The 20,318-nt window shown below is 48.9% G+C and overlaps 8 protein-coding genes across 8 annotated transcripts; 4 read left to right on the top strand and 4 right to left on the bottom strand.

Annotated features, from left to right (window-relative positions):
* Window positions 1-1,403: 1,403 nt before the first annotated feature.
* sti1 (Hsp90 cochaperone STI1) lies at window positions 1,404-2,404 on the bottom strand. The gene has a single exon (XM_040897069.1). It carries the CDS (start codon window positions 1,978-1,980, stop codon window positions 1,570-1,572), a length of 411 nt encoding a protein of 136 aa, XP_040753543.1. The 5' UTR covers window positions 1,981-2,404; the 3' UTR covers window positions 1,404-1,569.
* Window positions 2,405-3,708: 1,304 nt separating this feature from the next.
* On the top strand, window positions 3,709-5,310 carry P175DRAFT_0457558 (RPC34 RNA polymerase subunit family protein). Its single transcript, XM_040894657.1, has 2 exons — window positions 3,709-4,147; window positions 4,223-5,310. The coding sequence occupies exons 1-2, from the start codon at window positions 3,891-3,893 to the stop codon at window positions 5,034-5,036; spliced, it is 1,071 nt and encodes a 356-aa protein (XP_040753544.1). The 5' UTR covers window positions 3,709-3,890; the 3' UTR covers window positions 5,037-5,310.
* On the bottom strand, window positions 5,309-6,862 carry P175DRAFT_0501002 (putative PHD finger domain protein). Its single transcript, XM_040897070.1, has one exon. The coding sequence runs from the start codon at window positions 6,695-6,697 to the stop codon at window positions 5,426-5,428; it is 1,272 nt and encodes a 423-aa protein (XP_040753545.1). The 5' UTR covers window positions 6,698-6,862; the 3' UTR covers window positions 5,309-5,425.
* A 609-nt stretch (window positions 6,863-7,471) lies between these two features.
* Window positions 7,472-9,345, top strand: P175DRAFT_0523306 (nicotinate phosphoribosyltransferase). Its single transcript, XM_040899310.1, has 5 exons — window positions 7,472-7,701; window positions 7,770-7,853; window positions 7,917-8,536; window positions 8,592-8,904; window positions 8,969-9,345. The coding sequence occupies exons 1-5, from the start codon at window positions 7,590-7,592 to the stop codon at window positions 9,190-9,192; spliced, it is 1,353 nt and encodes a 450-aa protein (XP_040753546.1). The 5' UTR covers window positions 7,472-7,589; the 3' UTR covers window positions 9,193-9,345.
* Window positions 9,346-9,350: 5 nt separating this feature from the next.
* Window positions 9,351-12,068, bottom strand: P175DRAFT_0557080 (transcription factor domain-containing protein). Its single transcript, XM_040900741.1, has 2 exons — window positions 11,262-12,068; window positions 9,351-11,188 (listed from the first exon to the last, which is right to left on the bottom strand). Exons 1-2 carry the CDS (start codon window positions 11,844-11,846, stop codon window positions 9,476-9,478), a joined length of 2,298 nt encoding a protein of 765 aa, XP_040753547.1. The 5' UTR covers window positions 11,847-12,068; the 3' UTR covers window positions 9,351-9,475.
* A 758-nt stretch (window positions 12,069-12,826) lies between these two features.
* Window positions 12,827-13,066, bottom strand: P175DRAFT_0531705 (putative TOM core complex subunit Tom6; the record flags this gene model as incomplete). Its single annotated transcript, XM_040899894.1, has 2 exons — window positions 12,827-12,880; window positions 12,944-13,066. The coding sequence occupies 2 exons, from the start codon at window positions 13,064-13,066 to the stop codon at window positions 12,827-12,829; spliced, it is 177 nt and encodes a 58-aa protein (XP_040753548.1).
* A 221-nt stretch (window positions 13,067-13,287) lies between these two features.
* Window positions 13,288-15,784, top strand: P175DRAFT_0478104 (beta-catenin-like protein 1). Its single transcript, XM_040895346.1, has 10 exons — window positions 13,288-13,470; window positions 13,523-13,577; window positions 13,642-13,880; window positions 13,936-14,042; window positions 14,111-14,345; window positions 14,397-14,490; window positions 14,541-15,055; window positions 15,111-15,395; window positions 15,451-15,568; window positions 15,630-15,784. Exons 1-10 carry the CDS (start codon window positions 13,444-13,446, stop codon window positions 15,710-15,712), a joined length of 1,758 nt encoding a protein of 585 aa, XP_040753549.1. The 5' UTR covers window positions 13,288-13,443; the 3' UTR covers window positions 15,713-15,784.
* Window positions 15,785-15,965: 181 nt separating this feature from the next.
* Window positions 15,966-20,270, top strand: P175DRAFT_0523309 (DNA-directed RNA polymerase II core subunit RPB2). Its single transcript, XM_040899311.1, has 2 exons — window positions 15,966-19,811; window positions 19,893-20,270. The coding sequence occupies exons 1-2, from the start codon at window positions 16,207-16,209 to the stop codon at window positions 20,053-20,055; spliced, it is 3,768 nt and encodes a 1,255-aa protein (XP_040753550.1). The 5' UTR covers window positions 15,966-16,206; the 3' UTR covers window positions 20,056-20,270.
* The last annotated feature ends 48 nt before the right edge of the window (window positions 20,271-20,318 follow it).

The raw sequence follows: 20,318 nt of genomic DNA on the forward strand, positions 1-20,318 counted from the left end.
GTCGTGAGGTCGATACTGGGAATATCAGAGACTTGAATCCTGCTCTACGGAGGACTTGGTGATCTAGCCACCACTACTATAATAATGATTGTTATTTTTTAATTATTATTATCATTATCATTATTATTATTATTATTATTATCTAGTGCTCTGGATTGTTCGTTCCAAATCCTCGGTTACGCCATCCATCGATCGCCGGGGGGAATTAGTTGGACGCCGGTGTTCGATCTATTGAGAACCAGCACCGCCACGGATCTGCTTTGCGCCACAGGTATCTTCCCAGTTAGGAGATCGATCAACTGGGGATAAATATAGATATATAAAGATCTTCTCTCTCATAAAAAAAAATAGGGAATTTAGAATTGGGGAATAGTTCTACTTGGGAGTTCAAAGGTACCTAGATATACATAGGAAACTCTTTTCTGCCCTGCCAAGGACGGTAGCACAGGAGAGGGTTACAAGGTAGTATCTGGTACATACTAGGTACCTTTAACTTCTCCAGTAACTTAGTACACTACCCTTACACCAGATATCTTCAGGTTCTCCTCATCTACACGTATACAGTACAGAGTATGTGAATTGACTCTGGAATTGCAGTAGTGTACATCCGAAAGACTAGATCATTATAAAAATAACTCTTGAATCCTTTGATCAGTGTTAAATTCTTGTTGAATTTTCAAATCTTTGTGCGTATACAGAGTAGAACCAAAGGTGTCTTTTTTTTTTTTTTTTTTTTTTTTCTCTTAGGCAACCGAGTTCATCCGTCATCCGTCCTCCAAATAACTACCAGCCACACATGCACCCACACACACAACACACGCACATCCTATCCTCCTTCTCCGAGAAATCCTTCCCAATTCCGAGGTATTTCCTTCCATTCGATCTAGTTCCACTTTGCCCTGGAGTACTACCCAGGTACGGACTACGTACTTCTACGGTTCTATCTCTTCTCTGAGTTGTCGAGCCGTTCAGAGATAATCTCGGTTAGGTTGGAGTAGTTCGTCCCATCTTTCCCGTGGCTCAGAGATTTCTGGTGGAGTCGAGACTGAATCATTTCGACTTGTTAAAATAGGGAATTCCTCGGGTGGCTGGTCGTACTCCGAGGGAGATTCAGCTTCAAATGCAGATACTCCGTTAGTGCTGAGTGGAAGAGAACGAGGCCAGCCACTGGATTTTATTTACCGTCTACCGCTCTCTACAACAACGCCTACTAAAAAATGTCATCTAAAGCAGATCATTAACTAACAAAAAAAAGGCATCGTCAATTCAGAACCGATTAACTGGAAAAAGGGAAGAAAAATAAAAAGAGCATGGCCGATGACCCCAACAATCATTTCTCCCTCTCATTCATGTACGTTTGTTTTCTCCCCCCCCCCCGATTTCAGGGTGCACGGTTTACCGTCCAAGACGGATGACACCGGCGGCCATCAATTTCTGAATCTTCGTCCGCACCTGCGCGTTCTTCATATGTTCTTGCAGAGCTGCAGGGTCACTCTTGGCTTGTTGGAGGATGCTCTGCATAACAGGGTCTTGGAGGATAGACATGATCTATTTCAGTTAGAAAATCGTTCAACAGGAAAAAAGAGAGAGGGGAGCGAGGAAGAATGAAAAAAAAAAAAAAAAAATCAAAAGGAAAAATACCTCGGGATCATTCTGGATTCTCTCCATGGTCTGTTGCTCGGTCTCTCCCGCACGAGCGCTGAACTGAGCTTCAAGACACTTCTGTTGCTGCTGGTCAATCTCACGCGTGTGGGTTCCATCATCTTGTTCCAGGGCATCTGTGCAGGCGTCGAGAGCACGGTTGTACTCTTTCATAGCCACCAGAGCCTGCGACTTGCGCATGTACGCACGGATGAACTTGGGGTCGCGCGTAATAGCCTCGTCACAGTCCTGCACAGCCTGAGGGAAGGCCATGAGTTTGATGAGGGCTGCAGCACGGTTGGAGAAACCTCGCGGGTCTTGAGGAGCCCGCTTGGTCATCTCGGTGAAAGCGTCAACGGCACCAGGCCAGTCAGCCTCCTGGAACTTCTTCTGGCCCAGCTCGCGGGCCTTCTCGGCCTCTTCAGGGTCAACGTAAGACTCCTTCTTGGCCTTGTCGCGAGCCTTTTCAGCATTACGCAGCTTAGTAAGAGCATCCGGAGTTCGGTGCTCGGTGAGAGACTTGTGGTAGTTTTCAATAGCCTGGTCGAGGTCTCCCAGCTTCTCGTAGGCAGTACCAATTCTGGCGAAAGCCCTGTGTTTATGTAAGTACCTAACTGTTATATATATTATAAAAAGAGGGGAAGGGTCTTACTTGGCAATGATCTTAAAGTCTGCACGGTGCTCGCGGCCCTCCTCAACTGCCTTTTGGCAGACTTCGATGGTGCCCTGGAGATCACCCTTCTCGAACTTGGCAGCACCAATGTTGTTCAGATATGTGATGTCCTTGTTCAATTCCCAGGCCTTTTCGTAGTGTCCAATAGCCTCATCAAACTGCTTCTTCTTATAGAAATCGTTGCCAAGCTTCTTTTCGGCATCTCCAGCCTCCTGGGCCTTCTTCTTGGCAATGGCGTCCTCATCCTCAGGCTCGGGCTGGGGCTCGGGCTCGGGCTCCTTCCTCTTCTCAGGGGCAGCAGGACGCACGTCAGGCATGGGGATGTCCTCCTCAGCCTCAGCTGTGGGGCCCGAGGAACCAGGTGCAGCCTCAGGAGGAGCACCAAAACTCATGTCAATGCCCAACAACACGCTCATAACTTGCAGGAATCGGGGGTCCTGAATCTCCGCGCCGACGCTGTTAGGGTTTTGTTGCACGCGCTTCAGTTTTGCCATGAACTCGCCATCGGCCAAAAGGGCGGAGGTCTTAGGGTTGCTGGCCAACTTCTGGAAGAGCTGGGGGTCGTTGAAGATACCACCGAGCCCGGCTGTGGGGTCCCCGGTGACACCGTCAGCCTGGGCTTCGGCGTCAATGGCTCTCTTCACGGCGGTGAATCCGGACTTGGCCTGCTCGTTACCGGGCTCCAGCTTAAGGGCTTCTTCGTAGGCGTCGTGGGCAGCCACTATACCATGTTAGCAGACCTAAATACAACCTAGAAAAGCCGGAAGTACTGACAGAGATCTCCTAGGCCACGGTAGGCGGCCCCCTTTCGCATATGACCCTTTGACCAGTCGGGCTTGAGCTCGACGGCCTTCTCGGCATCGGTGAGGGCCTTTTCATAATCGGTTTGGGCAGCGTAGACGGCGGAGCGGTTCGAGAAGAGGACATGGTTACTGGAGTCGATCGCAATGGCCTGGGTGAATTTATCACTAAAAACCAGATTAGCATACATCTTTTGCAAGCCATGTCCCCGTCTTCCATCCTCATCCTCAAAGCGGGGTAGAATATACTTACATGGCAGTAGGGTAATCCTTTGCAGAGAAGGCCTTGTTGCCCTCAGCCTTCAAAGCGTCAGCCATGCTGCAAGACTTCCAATGAAAGTGGTGAGTATTAAAGAATGATGGGGAATGGAGAGGTGAAGGCTGGTCCAAGTCGACATCCGGGCGTCGATGCACCTAATATTCGTGAGCTCCAGAGCTTCTGGAAATTTCCGAGAGCCCATTTTTGGCCTGCCTCAGGCTCTCAGGCCGAGACGGGGGAGCTTCCGCCAGCGCTAAACCCTTTCCAGGATAGTCATATACGCTAAGCCAAAAAAAGAATTGCAACCCAGCCCAAAAAAAATACATCTTTTTCGACTCTCCCACAGCTCGACGTCCTCTTCCCTTTGCGCCTGGTTCCTTTGCAAAACTCCTGGGGTAATTGTCCGTTTGGGCGGTCACTAATATACTAGGCCCTGGCGTGCGTCCTTGAAATATGCTATTTCGTATCCCTTGGCGGTGATTGTTTCATCTGACGATCGGTTTCTTACTCGCGAACAATGGCCTCCGCGGGGCCGTCTGGCGGCTCTGTGACTGAACTTGCCTCCAGACTGTATGAGGCATGTATCAGCAAGTTCTCTGTCGACCATCTCTTCTATCAACAAGATCTTTTGGGTCTAGATATTGTGCCCAAGAACGATCTCCCACTTCTCCTCCAATGTACTCAGTCACTCGTCGACCAGAAACTCTTCCGACTACTTCAGGCTAAAAATGACCGACTGGCCTGGAAAATTATTCCCCGAGAGGATGCTGAAAAGTAAGACCCTCTCCATTCTTCCTACGTACTTCTATAATATGCACCGAGCAAACTAAAGCCCTTTGTTTCCTTTAGACTCCAGAACCTCAGCCCCGACGAAAGTTTGGTCTACAATGTCATCCATTCGACAGGACGATCGGGTATCTGGGTGCGAGCAATCCAGAGCCGCACCAATTTACACAAATCCATTCTAGACCGCTGCCTCAAGTCCCTCGAGGGAAAGAACTACATCAAAAGCGTCCACAATGTCAAGTTCCCCACCCGAAAGATGTACATGCTGGCGGGTCTTGCACCAAGTGAAGACGTAACTGGTGGAGCTTGGTTCACAGATGGCGTCCTAGACGAGAACTTCATCAATGTCGTATCCGGGTTTATCGAGTACACCGTCAGTCGCAAAAGCTGGTACGAAGCCCCGGCCGATAGATCTCGAAGCAAGCGTCTCAAAACCGAGGACGGCGGTGTGGCCGTGAATAGAGAACCTGGCCAAAAGAGCTACCTCCCTTACCCGGCCGGCTACCAGGGCTACCCTACTATCGCGGCATTAACCACAGCCGTTAATCAGAGTGGCATCACCCCGGTCCGCCTGGGCGAAGAAAGTATCACTCAGCTTCTCGAGATGCTCTGCTACGACAACAAACTCGTAGCCCTGAACAATGGAGAAGTCTACAAGTCCGTGAAGAACCCTGAACAGGTGAAAGCGCGACAGGCCCGCAAACCGGGAGACGAAAACTCTCCTGTCGACGGCGAGACAGGGAAAAACGGCATGACCGAGATGCCCTGTGGCCAATGTCCGGTTTTCAACCTCTGTGCGCCCGGTGGTGCAGTCAGTCCTGAGAACTGCGAGTATTTCGAGAGCTGGCTGAATGACAAGAGTGCGCTTTCTTTCTAAATCTTTATTTTTCTTTTCTTTTCTTTTCTTTGCCCTTCTTTTATTTTGCATTTTGGATTTCTTTTTGATGTTTCTTTTGCTTATGCATAGCGATGGCGTTGCATGTCCTGCATTGGTCCCGGGCCATGGTTGAGTTCAATATGGACCTTATTTAAGGGCGGATTTAAAATGTACGCTGGGATATGGAAAAATGAGAAAAGGGGGTTGACATGTTGCTATATATTTTCTTTGTATACTATATAGAGAGAGAGACGGGGGAATATCAATTTACTTCCAAGTTATATCATATTAACTGAGTATATTTGGTAGACTACCACTAAAACGTACACGCTAAAGAAAGCAATGTCATGTCATATCGTACAAGTTGGTCATAAAAAGATTCGAGACAATCATTCGGACGCCTTGGCGGCAGAACATTCAGGACAGTACCATTTCCCTACCGGTTCCCGAGTTAAGCCCACACACTTCCAGTGGAACCATTCAAATTTGCAGTTTTCGTTATCGCAAGCAACCATGTCACCGTGGCTGACGGTGCGACATGTACAGTAGACCTTAGTGTCCTCGTTGCCCTCATCTTCATCGTCCTCATCCATATCGTCATCCCCGCGGCGAGTCTCGCTAGCATTTTCGGAGTCTGAAATGTCCGCACTGCTGAGCATGGAGTCATCTTCTTCTTCATCACCACCAGCGGCAGACGGAGACTTCTTCTGGCTTCCCGCCTTGAGACGGCCACTCGTGCTGGACGACCGCTTAGTGGGTTTCCCACTAGCGCCCAAAGTAGATTTGATCTTTTTCAATTGTTGATGGGGTGCGACTTTCTTCGTTAGGGCTTTCTTCGTGACTACTGCTGAACGTGGGCCAGCACTTCCGGCACGGCTTGAAGCTGGAGTTCCAGCTTTAGGTGTTCCGGGTCCCAGTGAAGACTGCCGGAGATTTGAAGAGGCTGCGGGCAGCGTTCCTAGGGAGGCGTTGAGACGTCGTCGTTTATTTTCCACTGCCCCTGCCGATGATTCCCTCTGTCGCTGTTGAAAATGTGCGGTAGCAGACGCAGGAGTGGCGGGGGCAGAGCTGCGTGCAGCATTCCCCGATGCTACACCGGTTCCCGTCGTTGATCGATTAAGAGATTGGTTTAGTCGTTGAGTAGCAGCTAGGACGATATTCGCATTGCCTGACGTGGTGTTCAGAGGAGAGTTGTACGTGGGGGATTCGGTGGATGATTCAGGAAAGAAGATTTTTGGGGGGTCGCGATATTGATCCTTATTGTTGAAGAGGGATGGAAGAGGAGGGTCATTCGAAAGTACACCATCAGTCTGCAAATCGCGAATCTTGATATCCAGCTTCTTTATTTGCCTGTCCAAGAGAATGCATGCCTTTTCACTCAGCTGGATTTTTTCATCCTGTAGCTGCTGGGACCGATCCAAATTTTGTAGTATGATCTTCGAGTACTGCTCTTCCTTCGGGTTGGGCGTCAGACTCCCGTTGAGCTTGATGAACTTCTGTAAACTGGAATCGCGAGAGTTGATCATAACGCGACAATCTTGAATGATCTTGTCCTTTGCTTGTATTTCCTCCATCAAATGATTGATCTCCGCTGGTAAGTTCGCCACATCATGAACAAACTGTTCTAGCACGGAGGCGCAATCCTCCTGACCGTGCGCCATATTTCAGCCTTAAAGGCAGTTGTTTAGAAAAGCAATGTGAAAAGTGGGTTCGGAAGGAGAATTCCACGTAAACTGTTGCGCCTATATATGCGGAGATATAGTCCTTCGAAGAACTGGGACGGTTTTGCCCCTTGAAATGATGCGAGAGAGAAAGGCGACGAGTACTGAAACAGTTGGTTAAATGCACGAATGGCGATCGTAGATGCACTAGAAGAATTCCCGGAGCGGGGAAATCACTCGTCCGATACTGCGCCACGTGTAGATCTGTCAGCCACACTGCGCCACATCTCATGTGCCTCGAGGCTCGAGATCTGTTGGATGTAATTCAACAACGCAAAAAGTACAGAATCAAGTGTCAATTATTCACTTTCAGAGGGGAGGTTCAATCCCTTACTTGATTGTGATGATCACGAACCTCGCGACTATAATACTTCCACAAATGGGCGGCTTCTGGAACTATAGCGCCGATATCGCGGGGCTCTGATCTATACAGCGGTGATAGCATATCAATCTACATAACTTGCGCCTACTTCACACCCATAGAAAGTGAACATTATGCAGACTCTAGGAAACAGGAAATGGCCCTTTTTAAGTATATATATCGAGTAATTTTAAGGTAAAATATCCTGTTAGAGGGCGATTGAGTGTTGTTTTGATATCTAACTGCCCCCCTCTCTATCCCCTGCAAACGGTGCAAACCATCTATTTTCGGTAATCATGCCCCGCGGCTTAAATAACTTCATGGTTCACTAACTTAAATGCCTTCCTTGGGTATTGCACAGTCTGTATATCTTCCTATTAGGAACTACCTAGATCTGCTCTGCACTACTGTTTCTCCATATCCAGACGCAGTCAACAGCAGACGCTCTGCAAACCTGGGCACATATTAATCATGGGGGAACAATCGTCTTCCCCGCTTCCGGAGGGGGTTTTCTCCCTTCTCGATACGGATTTATACAAGCTGACTATGCAATGCGCGATTCTCAAGTATTTCCCGACAGTTCGTAAGTTCTGGACATATCCTAGTGGGACTTCATGGCCTCTCTAATGCGGAACCTGGATCCTGCTATAGACGTTACCTATGGCTTCACAAATCGAACCCCGCAAATGAAGTTGACGCGGGGTGGGTACAAATGGATGCTGGCGCAAATGGATAGTACGTACGGACGGATACTCCTCTGTTTAATATATCTTAACTAACGTAAGCGTCCGCGTCTAGAGTTTGCCAATATTCAAGTTACAAATGACGAACTGGAGTTTCTCAAGACGCGATGCCCCTACTTCAACGACGCATACTTGAACTTCCTCACAACGTTTCGACTAAAGCCGTCAGAACAGCTCGAAATTAAATTCACTCCAGACAACGACACCGGTAGCGATGATGACTTTGGTGACATTGAGTATGTTGTGAAGGGCCTCTGGGTTGACACAATTTTGTATGAAATTCCGCTTTTGGCTTTGACCAGTCAAGCATACTTTATGTTTAGCGAGAAGGACTGGGATTACGGCTGCCAGGAAGAGAAAGCATATCGGAAGGGCTGTGTTTTGCTTGAGAATGGATGCACTTTCTCTGAGTTCGGAACCAGACGACGCCGTGATTACCATACGCAAGATCTAGTGATGAATGGACTATGCCAGGCGGCTAAGGAGGGAAAAGAGAAAGGAGTACCCGGCGTATTTACTGGGACGAGCAACGTGCACTTCGCAATGAAGTATAACGTTGACCCTGTCGGAACCGTGGCTCATGAATGGTACATGACCATTGCCGCGATCACGGATGACTACGAGAACGCAAATGAGCTGGCACTGAAGTACTGGCTCGGTTGCTTCGGTGAGGGAGTAAGTTCCTGTGCCATACATATCTAACAAGTAAATCTAATTAACCAAACTGCAGGTGCTCGGAATCGCACTGACGGACACATTCGGCACACCCGCATTCCTTGACGCTTTCCGCAAACCCATCGATGGACAGGACGAAACTCCTTGCAAAACATACGCACAAGTGTATACCGGTATTCGCCAGGATTCGGGCGATCCAACATATTTCGTCAAAATGGCCCGCGAATTCTACGACCGGGAGGGCATCACAGATACGAAGGTCGTTGTGTTTTCTGACTCACTCGATATTGAGCACTGTCTCGAGTACAAGACCATCGCAGAGGAGGCGGGCTTCAAACCAACCTTTGGCGTTGGAACTTTCTTCACAAGTGAGCTATTCTCTCTGGATTCATACCGGTCTTTCTCAACAGTTTAAACTAACAATATGGCTAGATGACTACACCCACAAATCTACCGGCGAAAAGTCCAAGCCTCTCAACATCGTCATCAAAATCTCAACGGCAAATGGGGAACCCGCCGTGAAGCTGAGCGACAACATGGGCAAGAACACAGGCGACAAGGCTACCGTTCAAAGCGTCAAAAAGAGACTAGGATATGTTGAGCAGGTCTGGGAAGAGGGCGATGAGAGCAGTCGATGGACGAAGAATGCCAAATAGATAACCGAAGTCGAAAAATATAGAAGCAAAGACCCCACAGGCCACCGCGGTGCACATAGAGCATACATTGTTGGAGTTCTGGGTGGCATTGTATTTATCACACTCTCTCATCTGCTGATGGGATTCATTTGTCCATAGAATAATATATATTCCTAGTGATTCGTTTTTCTGTTTGATTTTTATCAAGAAATCACTCTTTACATTTCCACTGATGTGCTAATATTGTATCAAACAAACGCGGGGAGTCGCAAATAATACGTACGTACATGCTCGCAAATACATCCTAATACATTTCGTCGCCGGAACACGTCAATCCCAAGTCTCGATCTAGATCTCCGGTTATATTTCCGCCTGCATGGCTATATCTATATCCCGGTGGTGGGCTTTGATCACGTCTGGCAGCAAACGAGAAAAGATCTTTCGGTGCATCTGCAGTCACACTAGAGTAGTACTCCGGGTTGGCGTCGACCCATTGCAGTAGTTCGGTTGTCCAATCTAGTTCGAATTCGGCAGCACCGGGGGGGTTGGGATCAGGAGGAGAGAAGGTGGAAGTAACCATGTCGACATCGAATTGGAGAAGATCGGTGAAGATGAGGGGATCGGTGAAGTCGTCAGGCGGTGTTGGTTGTACTTGTTTGGGGTGGGTTTGGGGCGCGTTCACGGTGCTATTCTTTAGGAGTGGGTTTGTGGGGGATGTTTGTTGAGCTAAGGGGGTTTCGAAGTCTAGCTGCCTTGTGCTGGATTTAGTTGCGGGGTCTGTTTCTTCGCTAAGGGGGGTCCATTGGTTGGGGACGTGGACACCCTCGGAAGACGAAGATGTATTATTGTGAGGAATGGGAGGGTTTGATGTAGAGCTGGGTTGGCGCGGCGCGTCCTGGCTTTGCGAAGGGGCAGCAGGGCTATTAACTTGCATAATCTGGAGGAGAGCATTTGTGCTTTCTGGATGGGCTTTCACGGCGGCTTCGATGTTAGCCACCTCCATGTCAGCCGCGGGATAAATGTCCTTTAGTCCCTGGAGGACTTGAATGCATTGCTGGAAGTTATTGATGCTGCGTTCACGAAGAGTCGGATCGTTGGACATGGAGTTGGCTAAATGCGCCACAGCGGCCGGTAGAATGACCGTTACTCCGGATTGTGGGAGATATCGTGTGAGATTGAGCTTGTTCAAGCCTTGGATGATATTGGTGATCCCTATAGCGGCTTCGTGTATCTTATTTCGCGCAATGTTTGCTAATCTAAGCGAGGAGTTTGTTTGGTCTTTGGCTAGACCAAATGCCCATGGACGATGAAGGGTACTAATAGTGGCATGGTAGAGCATTCGTACCATGGCGCCATGGAGGAGAAGGACATCCTCTCCGTCGCTGAAATTGGACCTTGACGCGGGGATGAATTGAACATCCTTAGGCAGGGCTGTAAGCCATGACTCGAGACGCTGACTGCACCGCGATAGTTCCGATTCCGATGCGTGTCTAGGAACTAGGTTAATAGTTGTTCGGTTTGTCACGCCGAACTGATATTGTGAGGGAGTATATTGGGCAAAGAGCACTCGGCCAATACACTGGCACAACTTGGTCTTCTCAATGAACATCGTGGCAAGACGTTTCTGATGAGTACTGTCCTCCAGTTGGCGACAGCGAAACTGCTCAATTACTGCCGGATGGAATGGGTCAAAGTCAAAATCTTCTAACCGCAGCATCGGAAGGTTGCTTGTACCCTCGTTAACCTGTGTTGGACGCCTTAATCCCATCGCAATGAGCCGATCACGGGAAAACAAACACCACCACAGCCGAGTTCTTACTTGTTTAGTTCTCTTATCCATGTCAGAAAATGACGGATCCCTATTCAACCCTATAGAGTGGGCATGTGTGCTGCAGATTCCAATCCAGTCCCATATGTCTCTCTGCGGGCTATTCATGTGGTCCGACCAATAAGTCATCAGAAGGAGAGTCTGTACAATCACTATGCGGTCGTCTTCGCAGTCGAGGGAGTATAAAAGCTAATGTTCATAATCTGTCAGTACAGGTTTTCGTACAAGGGTAAATCACCAAAGCGAAGGGTGTTGCACATACCCTGAGTCGTGTGTAGAATGCATTTCGTGCGCTCTTCCTGGTTGTGTACCCCGCAGACTGCAGATGCTTAAAATCTATAAAAGCAGTCGCGACGAACATCACAGCCTGAAATAGAAGCAGGCTGATATTCCCATTCGGATCGTTTTCGGCAATGCATCGTAAGAACTCCTGCAAGTCTAACAGAGGCAAAAAGCTGTGCACCCACTTGATATAACAACGCAGGAGTTCTGTGCGTAATCCGCTCTCAGGGATCGAGAGGGCGCCTCGAAAGCGGAGAAATTCCAAGTCCTCTGGCGGCACTCGGTCTGGTAGTGGTTTTAGAAAGCGCGGTTCTTCGTCGAGGATGGCAATGAGCGGATCGAAGTCCGGATCAATCAATTCCTGCACAGTTGTGACCATATTGGCCAGCGGCAAAGAAGGCGCATGTGCGCGGTTCCCTACTGACCTCCTGCTCGCAGAGAATGTAGAGTCCTGAAGCCATGGGCTATGGGCGTTGTAACCTAGAACGTTGCTTGCTCTCCTGGCCCTAGGCCCATCATCGGATATCTCGGTGTTCGACTGCTTGCGCTTGATGGTCGACATCATCTTGCTCGCAGAGAACCCAAGTCGGCCAGCCGCAGCGGACGCATTGGAAAAAGATCAACGACTTGAGCGGTAGTCTCTGTGGTAACGCTGAGAATAGCGTTCTCCCTGGTATGAATGCAGGCGGTGTTCAGGATCTGACATTGAAGACACTGGGCAACACCCCCTAAAGGGTAGCATACCTAAATAAGTGTGGGGTTTTGCGGGCTTCCCCGCCAATTCTATGCCAATTTAATATGACGGGTTTAATTGGTGAGAGATCCGGCATTTTGCGCCGCTAAGTTAAGACCCAGTCTGGACTCTGGACTCCTGGAGAAGAAACGCGGCTGTTGGAAACGGCTGGTGAAAGGAGACTGCAGTGCCTGAGGCAGAAGTCCATATGTGATATGACCTACAAATTTTGATTCCCACGAGACATTACTTTCAATTCCCAAGCATTTTAGTATGTAGAGATTTCGTAGTCTTCCTCTTTCATTGCTACGTGACTCGATTCTGTCGCGTCCTGGTCCGGATTCAGCGGAGAAGGTTAGGCTATACGAACCCAAGTATCTACACGATTATACTCTTCAGCACCCTTCATGCCGTTCAATACATTAAGCTGGAAACAGCCCATTTGTACTATCCACAGGATTTAAATGAGAGGGAGAATACCCCGGTTCACTTTATTTAAACACGTCTATTAAACGCCACAGGATATTGTACCCCATACCGTGAATAGGACTTCTTGTCTATCCACAAGATACATCCAGAACATGCCTGATGAAACACACCATATAATACAATGCTCAATGATAATTGAACATAGGGAATATCGTAGAAGATTGATCGCTCATTTCCCAGCCGACACTAACTCATATCATAATCTCGTCGGAGCGTTGGGCTTGAAGCAACCGGCGGCAACGGAAGTATATTTAGAGACTGCATATATCAGTATCAGAGCGCAAAGCCTGGCACTGTGACGGGATTTCATCGTAGATCAGGACTTACGGAGGAAGGAGGAGCTCGGACAGGCTGCTGTGGAGGAAAGCGACGCCAGCCTGCAGAACAGAATAAGTTAGCATCTCTAGCCATGCGAAATAAATAGTCAGGACTAGACATACACCGAAAACTAGGATGCTTCGCACAATAGTGGCATTCTCCGGGGCAGTGAGTTGCTCATATGTGGTGCTGAAAAGGCCCTTCTGGGGGCGACCAGCGGGAATGATGTGCTGCTTGGGGGCCATGGTTGAATATAGGGTAAAATTTGAATAAACCAAGTGAATTATCTCGGAAGGTCAAGAGTGTGAATGGCGAATACAAAGATAGAGAGAGAGAGAGGTGATGATGTAGTTCTGCAAAGTCGCTTCGAGAAATCTGTCGGCGATTTTCCTTGGCGCTGGTTTTGCGCTTTAAGCTTGTTGTGGCGCCCGTAGTCATCGCGGAGCTGCTGCGCGACCAGTTACTACTTGAGAGGAAAGATTCGCTCAGAAGTTAGAGGTTGACCAGGTAATTCTTACAGTTTATTGGAGGAATTATTCTAGACGCATACTATCCCTCTGCATTTGTTGTCCCTCCGTGCTGGTGAATCCATAAGTTTGGCTTTGCGAAAGCCGTCGCAACCATGACAAGCATCGACGAGCTTTTCAAGGTAGTTACTCTTTACCGCTGGTCGTTGAGGGATTGTCGCTAATGAGATAAAGAAACCTTTGTCGGCAGCGAGTGCTAAACGCAAGTTAGATATCACGAAAGATCCGAGTACGTTCGCAAACCCCGACGTCTCAAGAAGTCGACCTTAAGTTACTAACTTGCAAGCGAATAGACGAGCTCTACAAGGCGGCGAAGCTAGAAGCCAACGGAGATGTCAAATCGAAAGGAAAAGCGCCTGTAGTGGAGGATGAGGCGGAGGACGATGGCTATGCGGGCCCGGAGCTGCCTCCTGACTTCGAATCCGAGGATATCCCGGATGATGATGAAGGACGCTTCTTTGGCGGAGGAATGGAACGCCAAACAGCGCAGGCCATGAACTACATTGATGAGCAGGATCAAGGAGAGGTCGTGGTATGAATACTCAAATCCTACAGAGTTGGAGAAGTAAGAGGCTGATTCGGACCAGAACGAGAAATTCGACGTTACCTGGTTGCGACGGTTTGCCCTAAACTTCGAGAAGAAGATCTCAAAGAACGCGGAACTGCGAGGGAAATTTGAAAATGATCCTCAGAAGTAAGTCTTGTTCGGGTCGAACCGCTTATGGATGTCAAGAATAACTAGAAAACGCTAATAATTTCCAGATTCATGGCCTCTGAAGCCGATTTAGATACTGAGATCAAAAGCCTCTCGATTCTCTCAGAGCATCCGGAACTATACAATGAATTTGCCAACTTGGGCTGCGTGGGCTCTCTGATATCCCTACTGTCGCATGAAAATGCTGACATCGCAATTGACGCTATTCAAATCATCAGTGAGCTGACAGACGAGGATGTGGAAGCAGAACAAGAACAATGGGACACCTTGGTGAACGCAATGGTACGATATTCGTTGCCGTGTTATACAGAGCATTCATATTAACTTGTTCAGTTGGATGCGGATCTCATCGAACTCCTTGCTCAAAACCTAGCGCGCTTAGATGAAGGATCCGAAGCCGATCGAGCAGGAATTTACTATGTACTAGGTATGGTTCGTTAATTCTATTGGAGCTGCGAGAATACTAACCTTTTGAAGGCGTTCTTGAAAACCTGGCTTCCCAAGCTTCTATCGCAGAAAAAATCGGACAGGACTCTCACACAATGCCTTGGTTGCTTTCACGTATACAGAAGAAAGAACGACCAGTGAGCCAGAATCAGCAATACTCTGCCGAAATTCTTGCTATTCTTCTACAGTCAAGCCCCAAGAACCGGGAACGATGTATCAGTCTCGACGGAGTAGAGGCTCTGCTTCAGCTACTAAGTCAATACCGGAAGCGTGACCCGGAGAAGGACTCGGATGAGGAAGAATACGCAGAAAATTTGTTTGACTCTTTAACTTGTCTCGTAGACGAGGCTTCTGGGAAAGAAAAGTTTATTGAGGGAGAAGGTATGGAACTTGCACAGATTATGTTGAAGGAGGGTAAATTCAGCAAAACGCGCGCTCTAAGAATTCTGGATCATGCAATGGGTGGCAGTGGAGGCGGTGCTGCATGCGAACGACTAGTTGAGGCAGCAGGCTTGCGAACTGTTTTCGGCATGTTCATGCGAAAGGTAAGAGCTTCACCAACATGGACTCACTTCGAGTGTGGAGGCTGATTCCATGTAGCAAGAGAGCCAGATAATTGAGCATTTGTTGGGCATATTTGGGTCTTTGCTGCGACTTCTGCCGGGGGGGTCAGCCCCAAGAATCCGCACCCTAGCCAAATTTATGGAGAAGGATTACGAGAAAATCGAGAAACTAATCAAGCTGAGGAGGGATTACGCCTCACGAGTATCGCCAGTGGAACAGGCGATTGCGAAAGAGCGAAAGAGTCTTACAAAAGAGGAGCAAGAAGTCATGGCAGGCGAGTGGCTCTCACGAAGATTCGATGCCGGGCTGTTCTCTTTACAGGTTCGTTCTCACACTAGGATCAATTCGTGATCTAAATACTAACGAAATGCTCCAGCTTATCGATGTTATCCTGGCCTGGCTTGTTGCCGAAGATGACGGAGCAAAAAGCAAGATAGTGTCGCTCCTGTCGGATCGCGATGAAGACTTATCCCTCCTTCGAAGCACTCTACAGGGTAAGTTGCGAATCAGCGCCCCTTCATAGCGACTCAAGTATCAACGCTAACTTCATTCTAGAGCAAATCGAGGGTCTTTCGGAAGATGAACCTGGGCAGAAAGACCACAAGGAGATGTTGGAGACTCTTCTCCAGTTCCTGTAAAGTAGATAGCGCCATGGCCAAGCCGTGCCTAGATATCTGCAAGGGAATGAATGTATCATTACTCCAAACGCGAAATATGATTCTTCTTGTAATATAGTAGTAGAGTTAAAGTAGGCCTCAGGCAATAAATATATTCACGTGACTCGATAGCAGTTCTCACCGCCTTCCTACCAAGGGGCGATCGAGGCGCTAGTGGCGGCACTGGTGAAGGACCGGACGGAGACTTGAGACTTGAAGCAATTCAGCGCCTCTTGTGTTTCTCCAGCATCTACTGCCTGGCTGGGATCTCTCACATTCCATCCATCTGAGATTCCCGCCTTGCTGATTTCCCTTCATTGTGGCCATTCACGACGTTTAGACTGAAGGGACCTGCAGTCTTCGCTGCCAGACGGCCTGCGGTTGGATTCTTTTATCGAGCGCGTCGCGCCGCCCTTTGCGCTCTCCGATCTTCCATCTGTCCTTCCTTCGAGCTTGTGTGACCAGTAACCGTCAAGATGGCTGACTACGGCGATGCCTACGATGAGGAGTATTACGATGATATGGATGAGGGGATTACGTCGGAGGACTGCTGGACCGTCATCTCGTCCTTCTTCGACACCAAGGGTCTGGTCTCGCAGCAATTAGACTCCTTCGATGAGTTCATCTCATCGACCATGCAAGAATTGGTGGAGGAACAGGGTCAAGTTACTCTCGATCAGACGCTTCCCCCTTCCGAGGATGAAGTTGACCCCGTTGTCGTCCGCCGATACGAACTGAAGTTTGGGACTGTTATGTTGTCAAGACCTTCCGTTACTGAGGGCGATGGCGCGACCACGATCATGTTGCCACAGGAGGCTCGTCTACGTAACTTGACCTACGCTAGTCCTCTGTATTTGGGAATTACCAAGAAGATTATGGAGGGCCGAGAACGTCTGGTCGCTGACCGTGATGAGGACGATATTGCTGAATCGAATGAGGATAGGAAGGCGGCGGGAACCTATCTCCAGTGGGAGCAGAAAGAGTTGCCTGCTGATCAAGCAAAGGAGGAAACTGTTTTCATTGGCAAAATGCCTATTATGCTCAAGTCTAAGTACTGTATTCTCAAGGATCTGAGCGAGCAGGCTCTCTACAACTGGAACGAGTGTCCTTACGACTCCGGTGGTTATTTCATTATCAACGGAAGTGAGAAGGTCCTCATCGCTCAAGAACGAAGTGCCGGAAATACTGTTCAGGTTTTCAAAAAGGCCCCCCCCAGCCCAACACCTTATGTGGCGGAAATCCGCAGTGCCGTCGAGAAAGGTTCACGACTACTCTCACAGCTATCTCTTAAGCTATTCGCGAAAGGAGATAGTGCCAAGGGCGGATTCGGTCCTACCATCAGGTCCACTCTACCCTACGTCAAGACAGATATCCCGATTGTGGTTGTCTTCCGTGCCCTGGGTGTTGTTTCGGATGAGGACATTCTTAACCACATTTGCTACGACCGCAATGATACTCCTATGCTCGAGATGTTGAAGCCCTGTATTGAAGAAGGTTTCGTCATCCAAGACCGTGAGGTTGCTTTGGATTTCATCGCGAAGAGAGGTTCTTCTCAGTCCAGCATGAACCATGAGCGCCGTGTCCGATATGCTCGAGAAATTATGCAGAAGGAGTTGCTGCCCCATATTTCCCAAAGTGAGGGTAGCGAGACGCGAAAGGCCTTTTTCTTGGGTTACATGGTGCATAGACTCCTTCAGTGCGCTCTCGGTCGTCGGGATGTCGATGATCGTGATCATTTCGGAAAGAAGCGCCTTGATCTTGCTGGCCCACTTCTTGCGAATCTTTTCCGTGTTCTGTTCACTAGGGTCACTCGGGATCTGCAGCGATATGTGCAGAGGTGCGTGGAAACGAACCGGGAGATTTATCTGAACATTGGTATCAAGGCTAGCACCTTGACGGGTGGTTTGAAGTATGCTCTTGCCACCGGTAACTGGGGAGAACAGAAGAAGGCCGCCAGCGCCAAGGCCGGTGTGTCGCAGGTGCTCAGTCGTTACACCTATTCTTCTACGTTGTCGCATCTTCGTCGAACAAATACTCCCATCGGTCGTGATGGAAAGATTGCCAAACCTCGTCAGCTACACAACACCCATTGGGGCCTGGTCTGCCCTGCAGAAACTCCTGAAGGTCAGGCTTGTGGTCTGGTCAAGAACCTAGCTCTTATGTGTTACATCACTGTCGGTACACCGAGCGAACCTATCATCGACTTCATGATCCAACGTAATATGGAAGTCCTCGAGGAATTCGAGCCTCAAGTGACACCTAATGCTACTAAGGTCTTCGTGAATGGTGTCTGGGTGGGTATCCATCGTGACCCGGCGCATCTTGTCAACACCATGCTTTCCTTGCGTCGCCGGAACATGATATCTCACGAAGTCAGTCTTATCCGAGATATTCGTGAACGTGAGTTCAAGATTTTCACCGATGCTGGTCGTGTCTGCCGACCACTCTTCGTCATTGACAATGACCCGAAGAGTGAGAACTGCGGCTCTCTGGTTCTCAACAAGGAGCACATTCGCAAGTTGGAGCAGGACAAAGATTTGCCACCCGACCTCGACCCCGAAGAACGCCGGGAGCGCTACTTCGGATGGGATGGGTTAGTCAAATCTGGAGTTGTTGAATACGTGGATGCCGAGGAGGAAGAAACGATCATGATCGTCATGTCACCGGAAGACTTGGATATATCGAAGCAGCTTCAGGCAGGTTATGCGTTACCCGAGGAGGAGCACGATCCCAACAAACGTGTGCGGTCTATTCTTAGCCAGAAGGCACACACCTGGACACATTGCGAGATTCACCCGAGTATGATTCTTGGAATTTGCGCTAGTATCATTCCCTTCCCTGATCACAACCAGTCGCCTCGTAACACCTACCAATCTGCTATGGGTAAACAGGCTATGGGTGTGTTCCTGACCAACTTTGACCAGCGTATGGAAACCATGGCGAATATTCTGTATTACCCGCAGAAGCCGCTGGCGACGACACGATCGATGGAGTTTTTGCGTTTCCGTGAGCTCCCTGCCGGACAGAACGCCATTGTCGCTATCTCTTGTTATTCCGGATATAACCAAGAAGATTCGGTTATTATGAACCAGAGTAGTATCGATCGTGGCCTTTTCCGCAGTCTCTTCTACCGGACATACACGGACAGTGAAAAGATGGTCGGTTTGACGGTTGTTGAACGGTTCGAAAAGCCAATGCGATCAGATACTATTGGCATGCGCAAGGGCACATACGACAAGTTGGATGAAGATGGCATTATTGCTCCCGGAGTACGTGTTTCCGGAGAGGATATCATTATCGGCAAGACCGCTCCCCTCGCGCCCGAAGCGGAGGAGCTTGGCCAGAGAACCAAGGCTCATACCAAGCTGGATGTCTCGACTCCGCTCCGTAGTACGGAAAGTGGTATCGTGGATCAAGTGTTGGTTTCCACCAGCAATGACGATCTGAAATTCGTCAAGGTACGCATGAGGACGACTAAGATTCCTCAGATTGGCGACAAGTTCGCTTCACGTCACGGTCAGAAAGGTACCATTGGTATTACCTATCGTCAGGAAGACATGCCGTTCACTCGGGAGGGAGTTTCGCCCGATCTCATTATCAATCCCCACGCTATTCCGTCCCGTATGACTATTGCGCACTTGATCGAGTGTCAGCTCAGTAAGGTTTCTGCTCTGCGTGGTTTCGAAGGTGATGCGACTCCGTTCACGGATGTTACCGTCGACTCGGTCTCGCGCCTGCTTCGAGAGCACGGCTACCAGTCGCGTGGATTCGAGGTGATGTTCAACGGCCACACTGGGCGCAAAATGGTGGCGCAGGTCTTCTTGGGGCCGACCTACTATCAACGATTGCGACACATGGTAGACGACAAGATTCACGCTCGTGCGCGCGGCCCGACTCAGATCTTGACTCGACAGCCTGTGGAAGGTCGTGCTCGTGATGGTGGTCTTCGTTTCGGAGAGATGGAACGCGATTGTATGATCGCACATGGAGCCAGCGCATTCCTGAAGGAGCGCCTCTTTGATGTTTCCGACCCATTCCGTGTCCACATCTGTGATGATTGTGGATTGATGACCCCGATTGCGTAAGTTCAACCTTTTGCGTTGTGCTTCCGGTAATTTTTTTTTTTTTTTTTGACGCTAACGTGAAATAACCCGTGTGGCAGGAAACTGAAGAAGGGGCTTTTCGAGTGTCGACTGTGCAACAACAAGCACCGAATCTCTCAGGTGCATATTCCCTATGCAGCCAAGCTCCTCTTCCAAGAGTTGGCTGCGATGAATATTGCAGCCCGTATGTTTACCAACCGATCCGGCGTGTCCGTGCGGTGAGGGGTACAACTACTGGCAACCAAGTCAGTCACCGCACAATAATGGACTTGATTGAGTCTTGCCGCTTGCAGGACAATAATGTACATCATTCTATATTGTCTTTTTTTTTTTTTTTGTTCTTTTTCATTCCCACTTTGGCGATTATGTTTTTTTTTCCCCTCCCAAAATTTTGGTGATATCAACTAAAAACAGAGCCGTTGGCATTTTCCTGGCGTATAGTGGACAAGAGGATTCCTAGTTACTTGATGATACAATACCAATTA

The sequence above is a fragment of the Aspergillus ochraceoroseus genome (assembly GCF_002846915.1).
Source record: "Aspergillus ochraceoroseus IBT 24754 chromosome Unknown P175scaffold_3, whole genome shotgun sequence".
Classification (NCBI taxonomy): Eukaryota; Fungi; Ascomycota; class Eurotiomycetes; order Eurotiales; family Aspergillaceae; genus Aspergillus; species Aspergillus ochraceoroseus.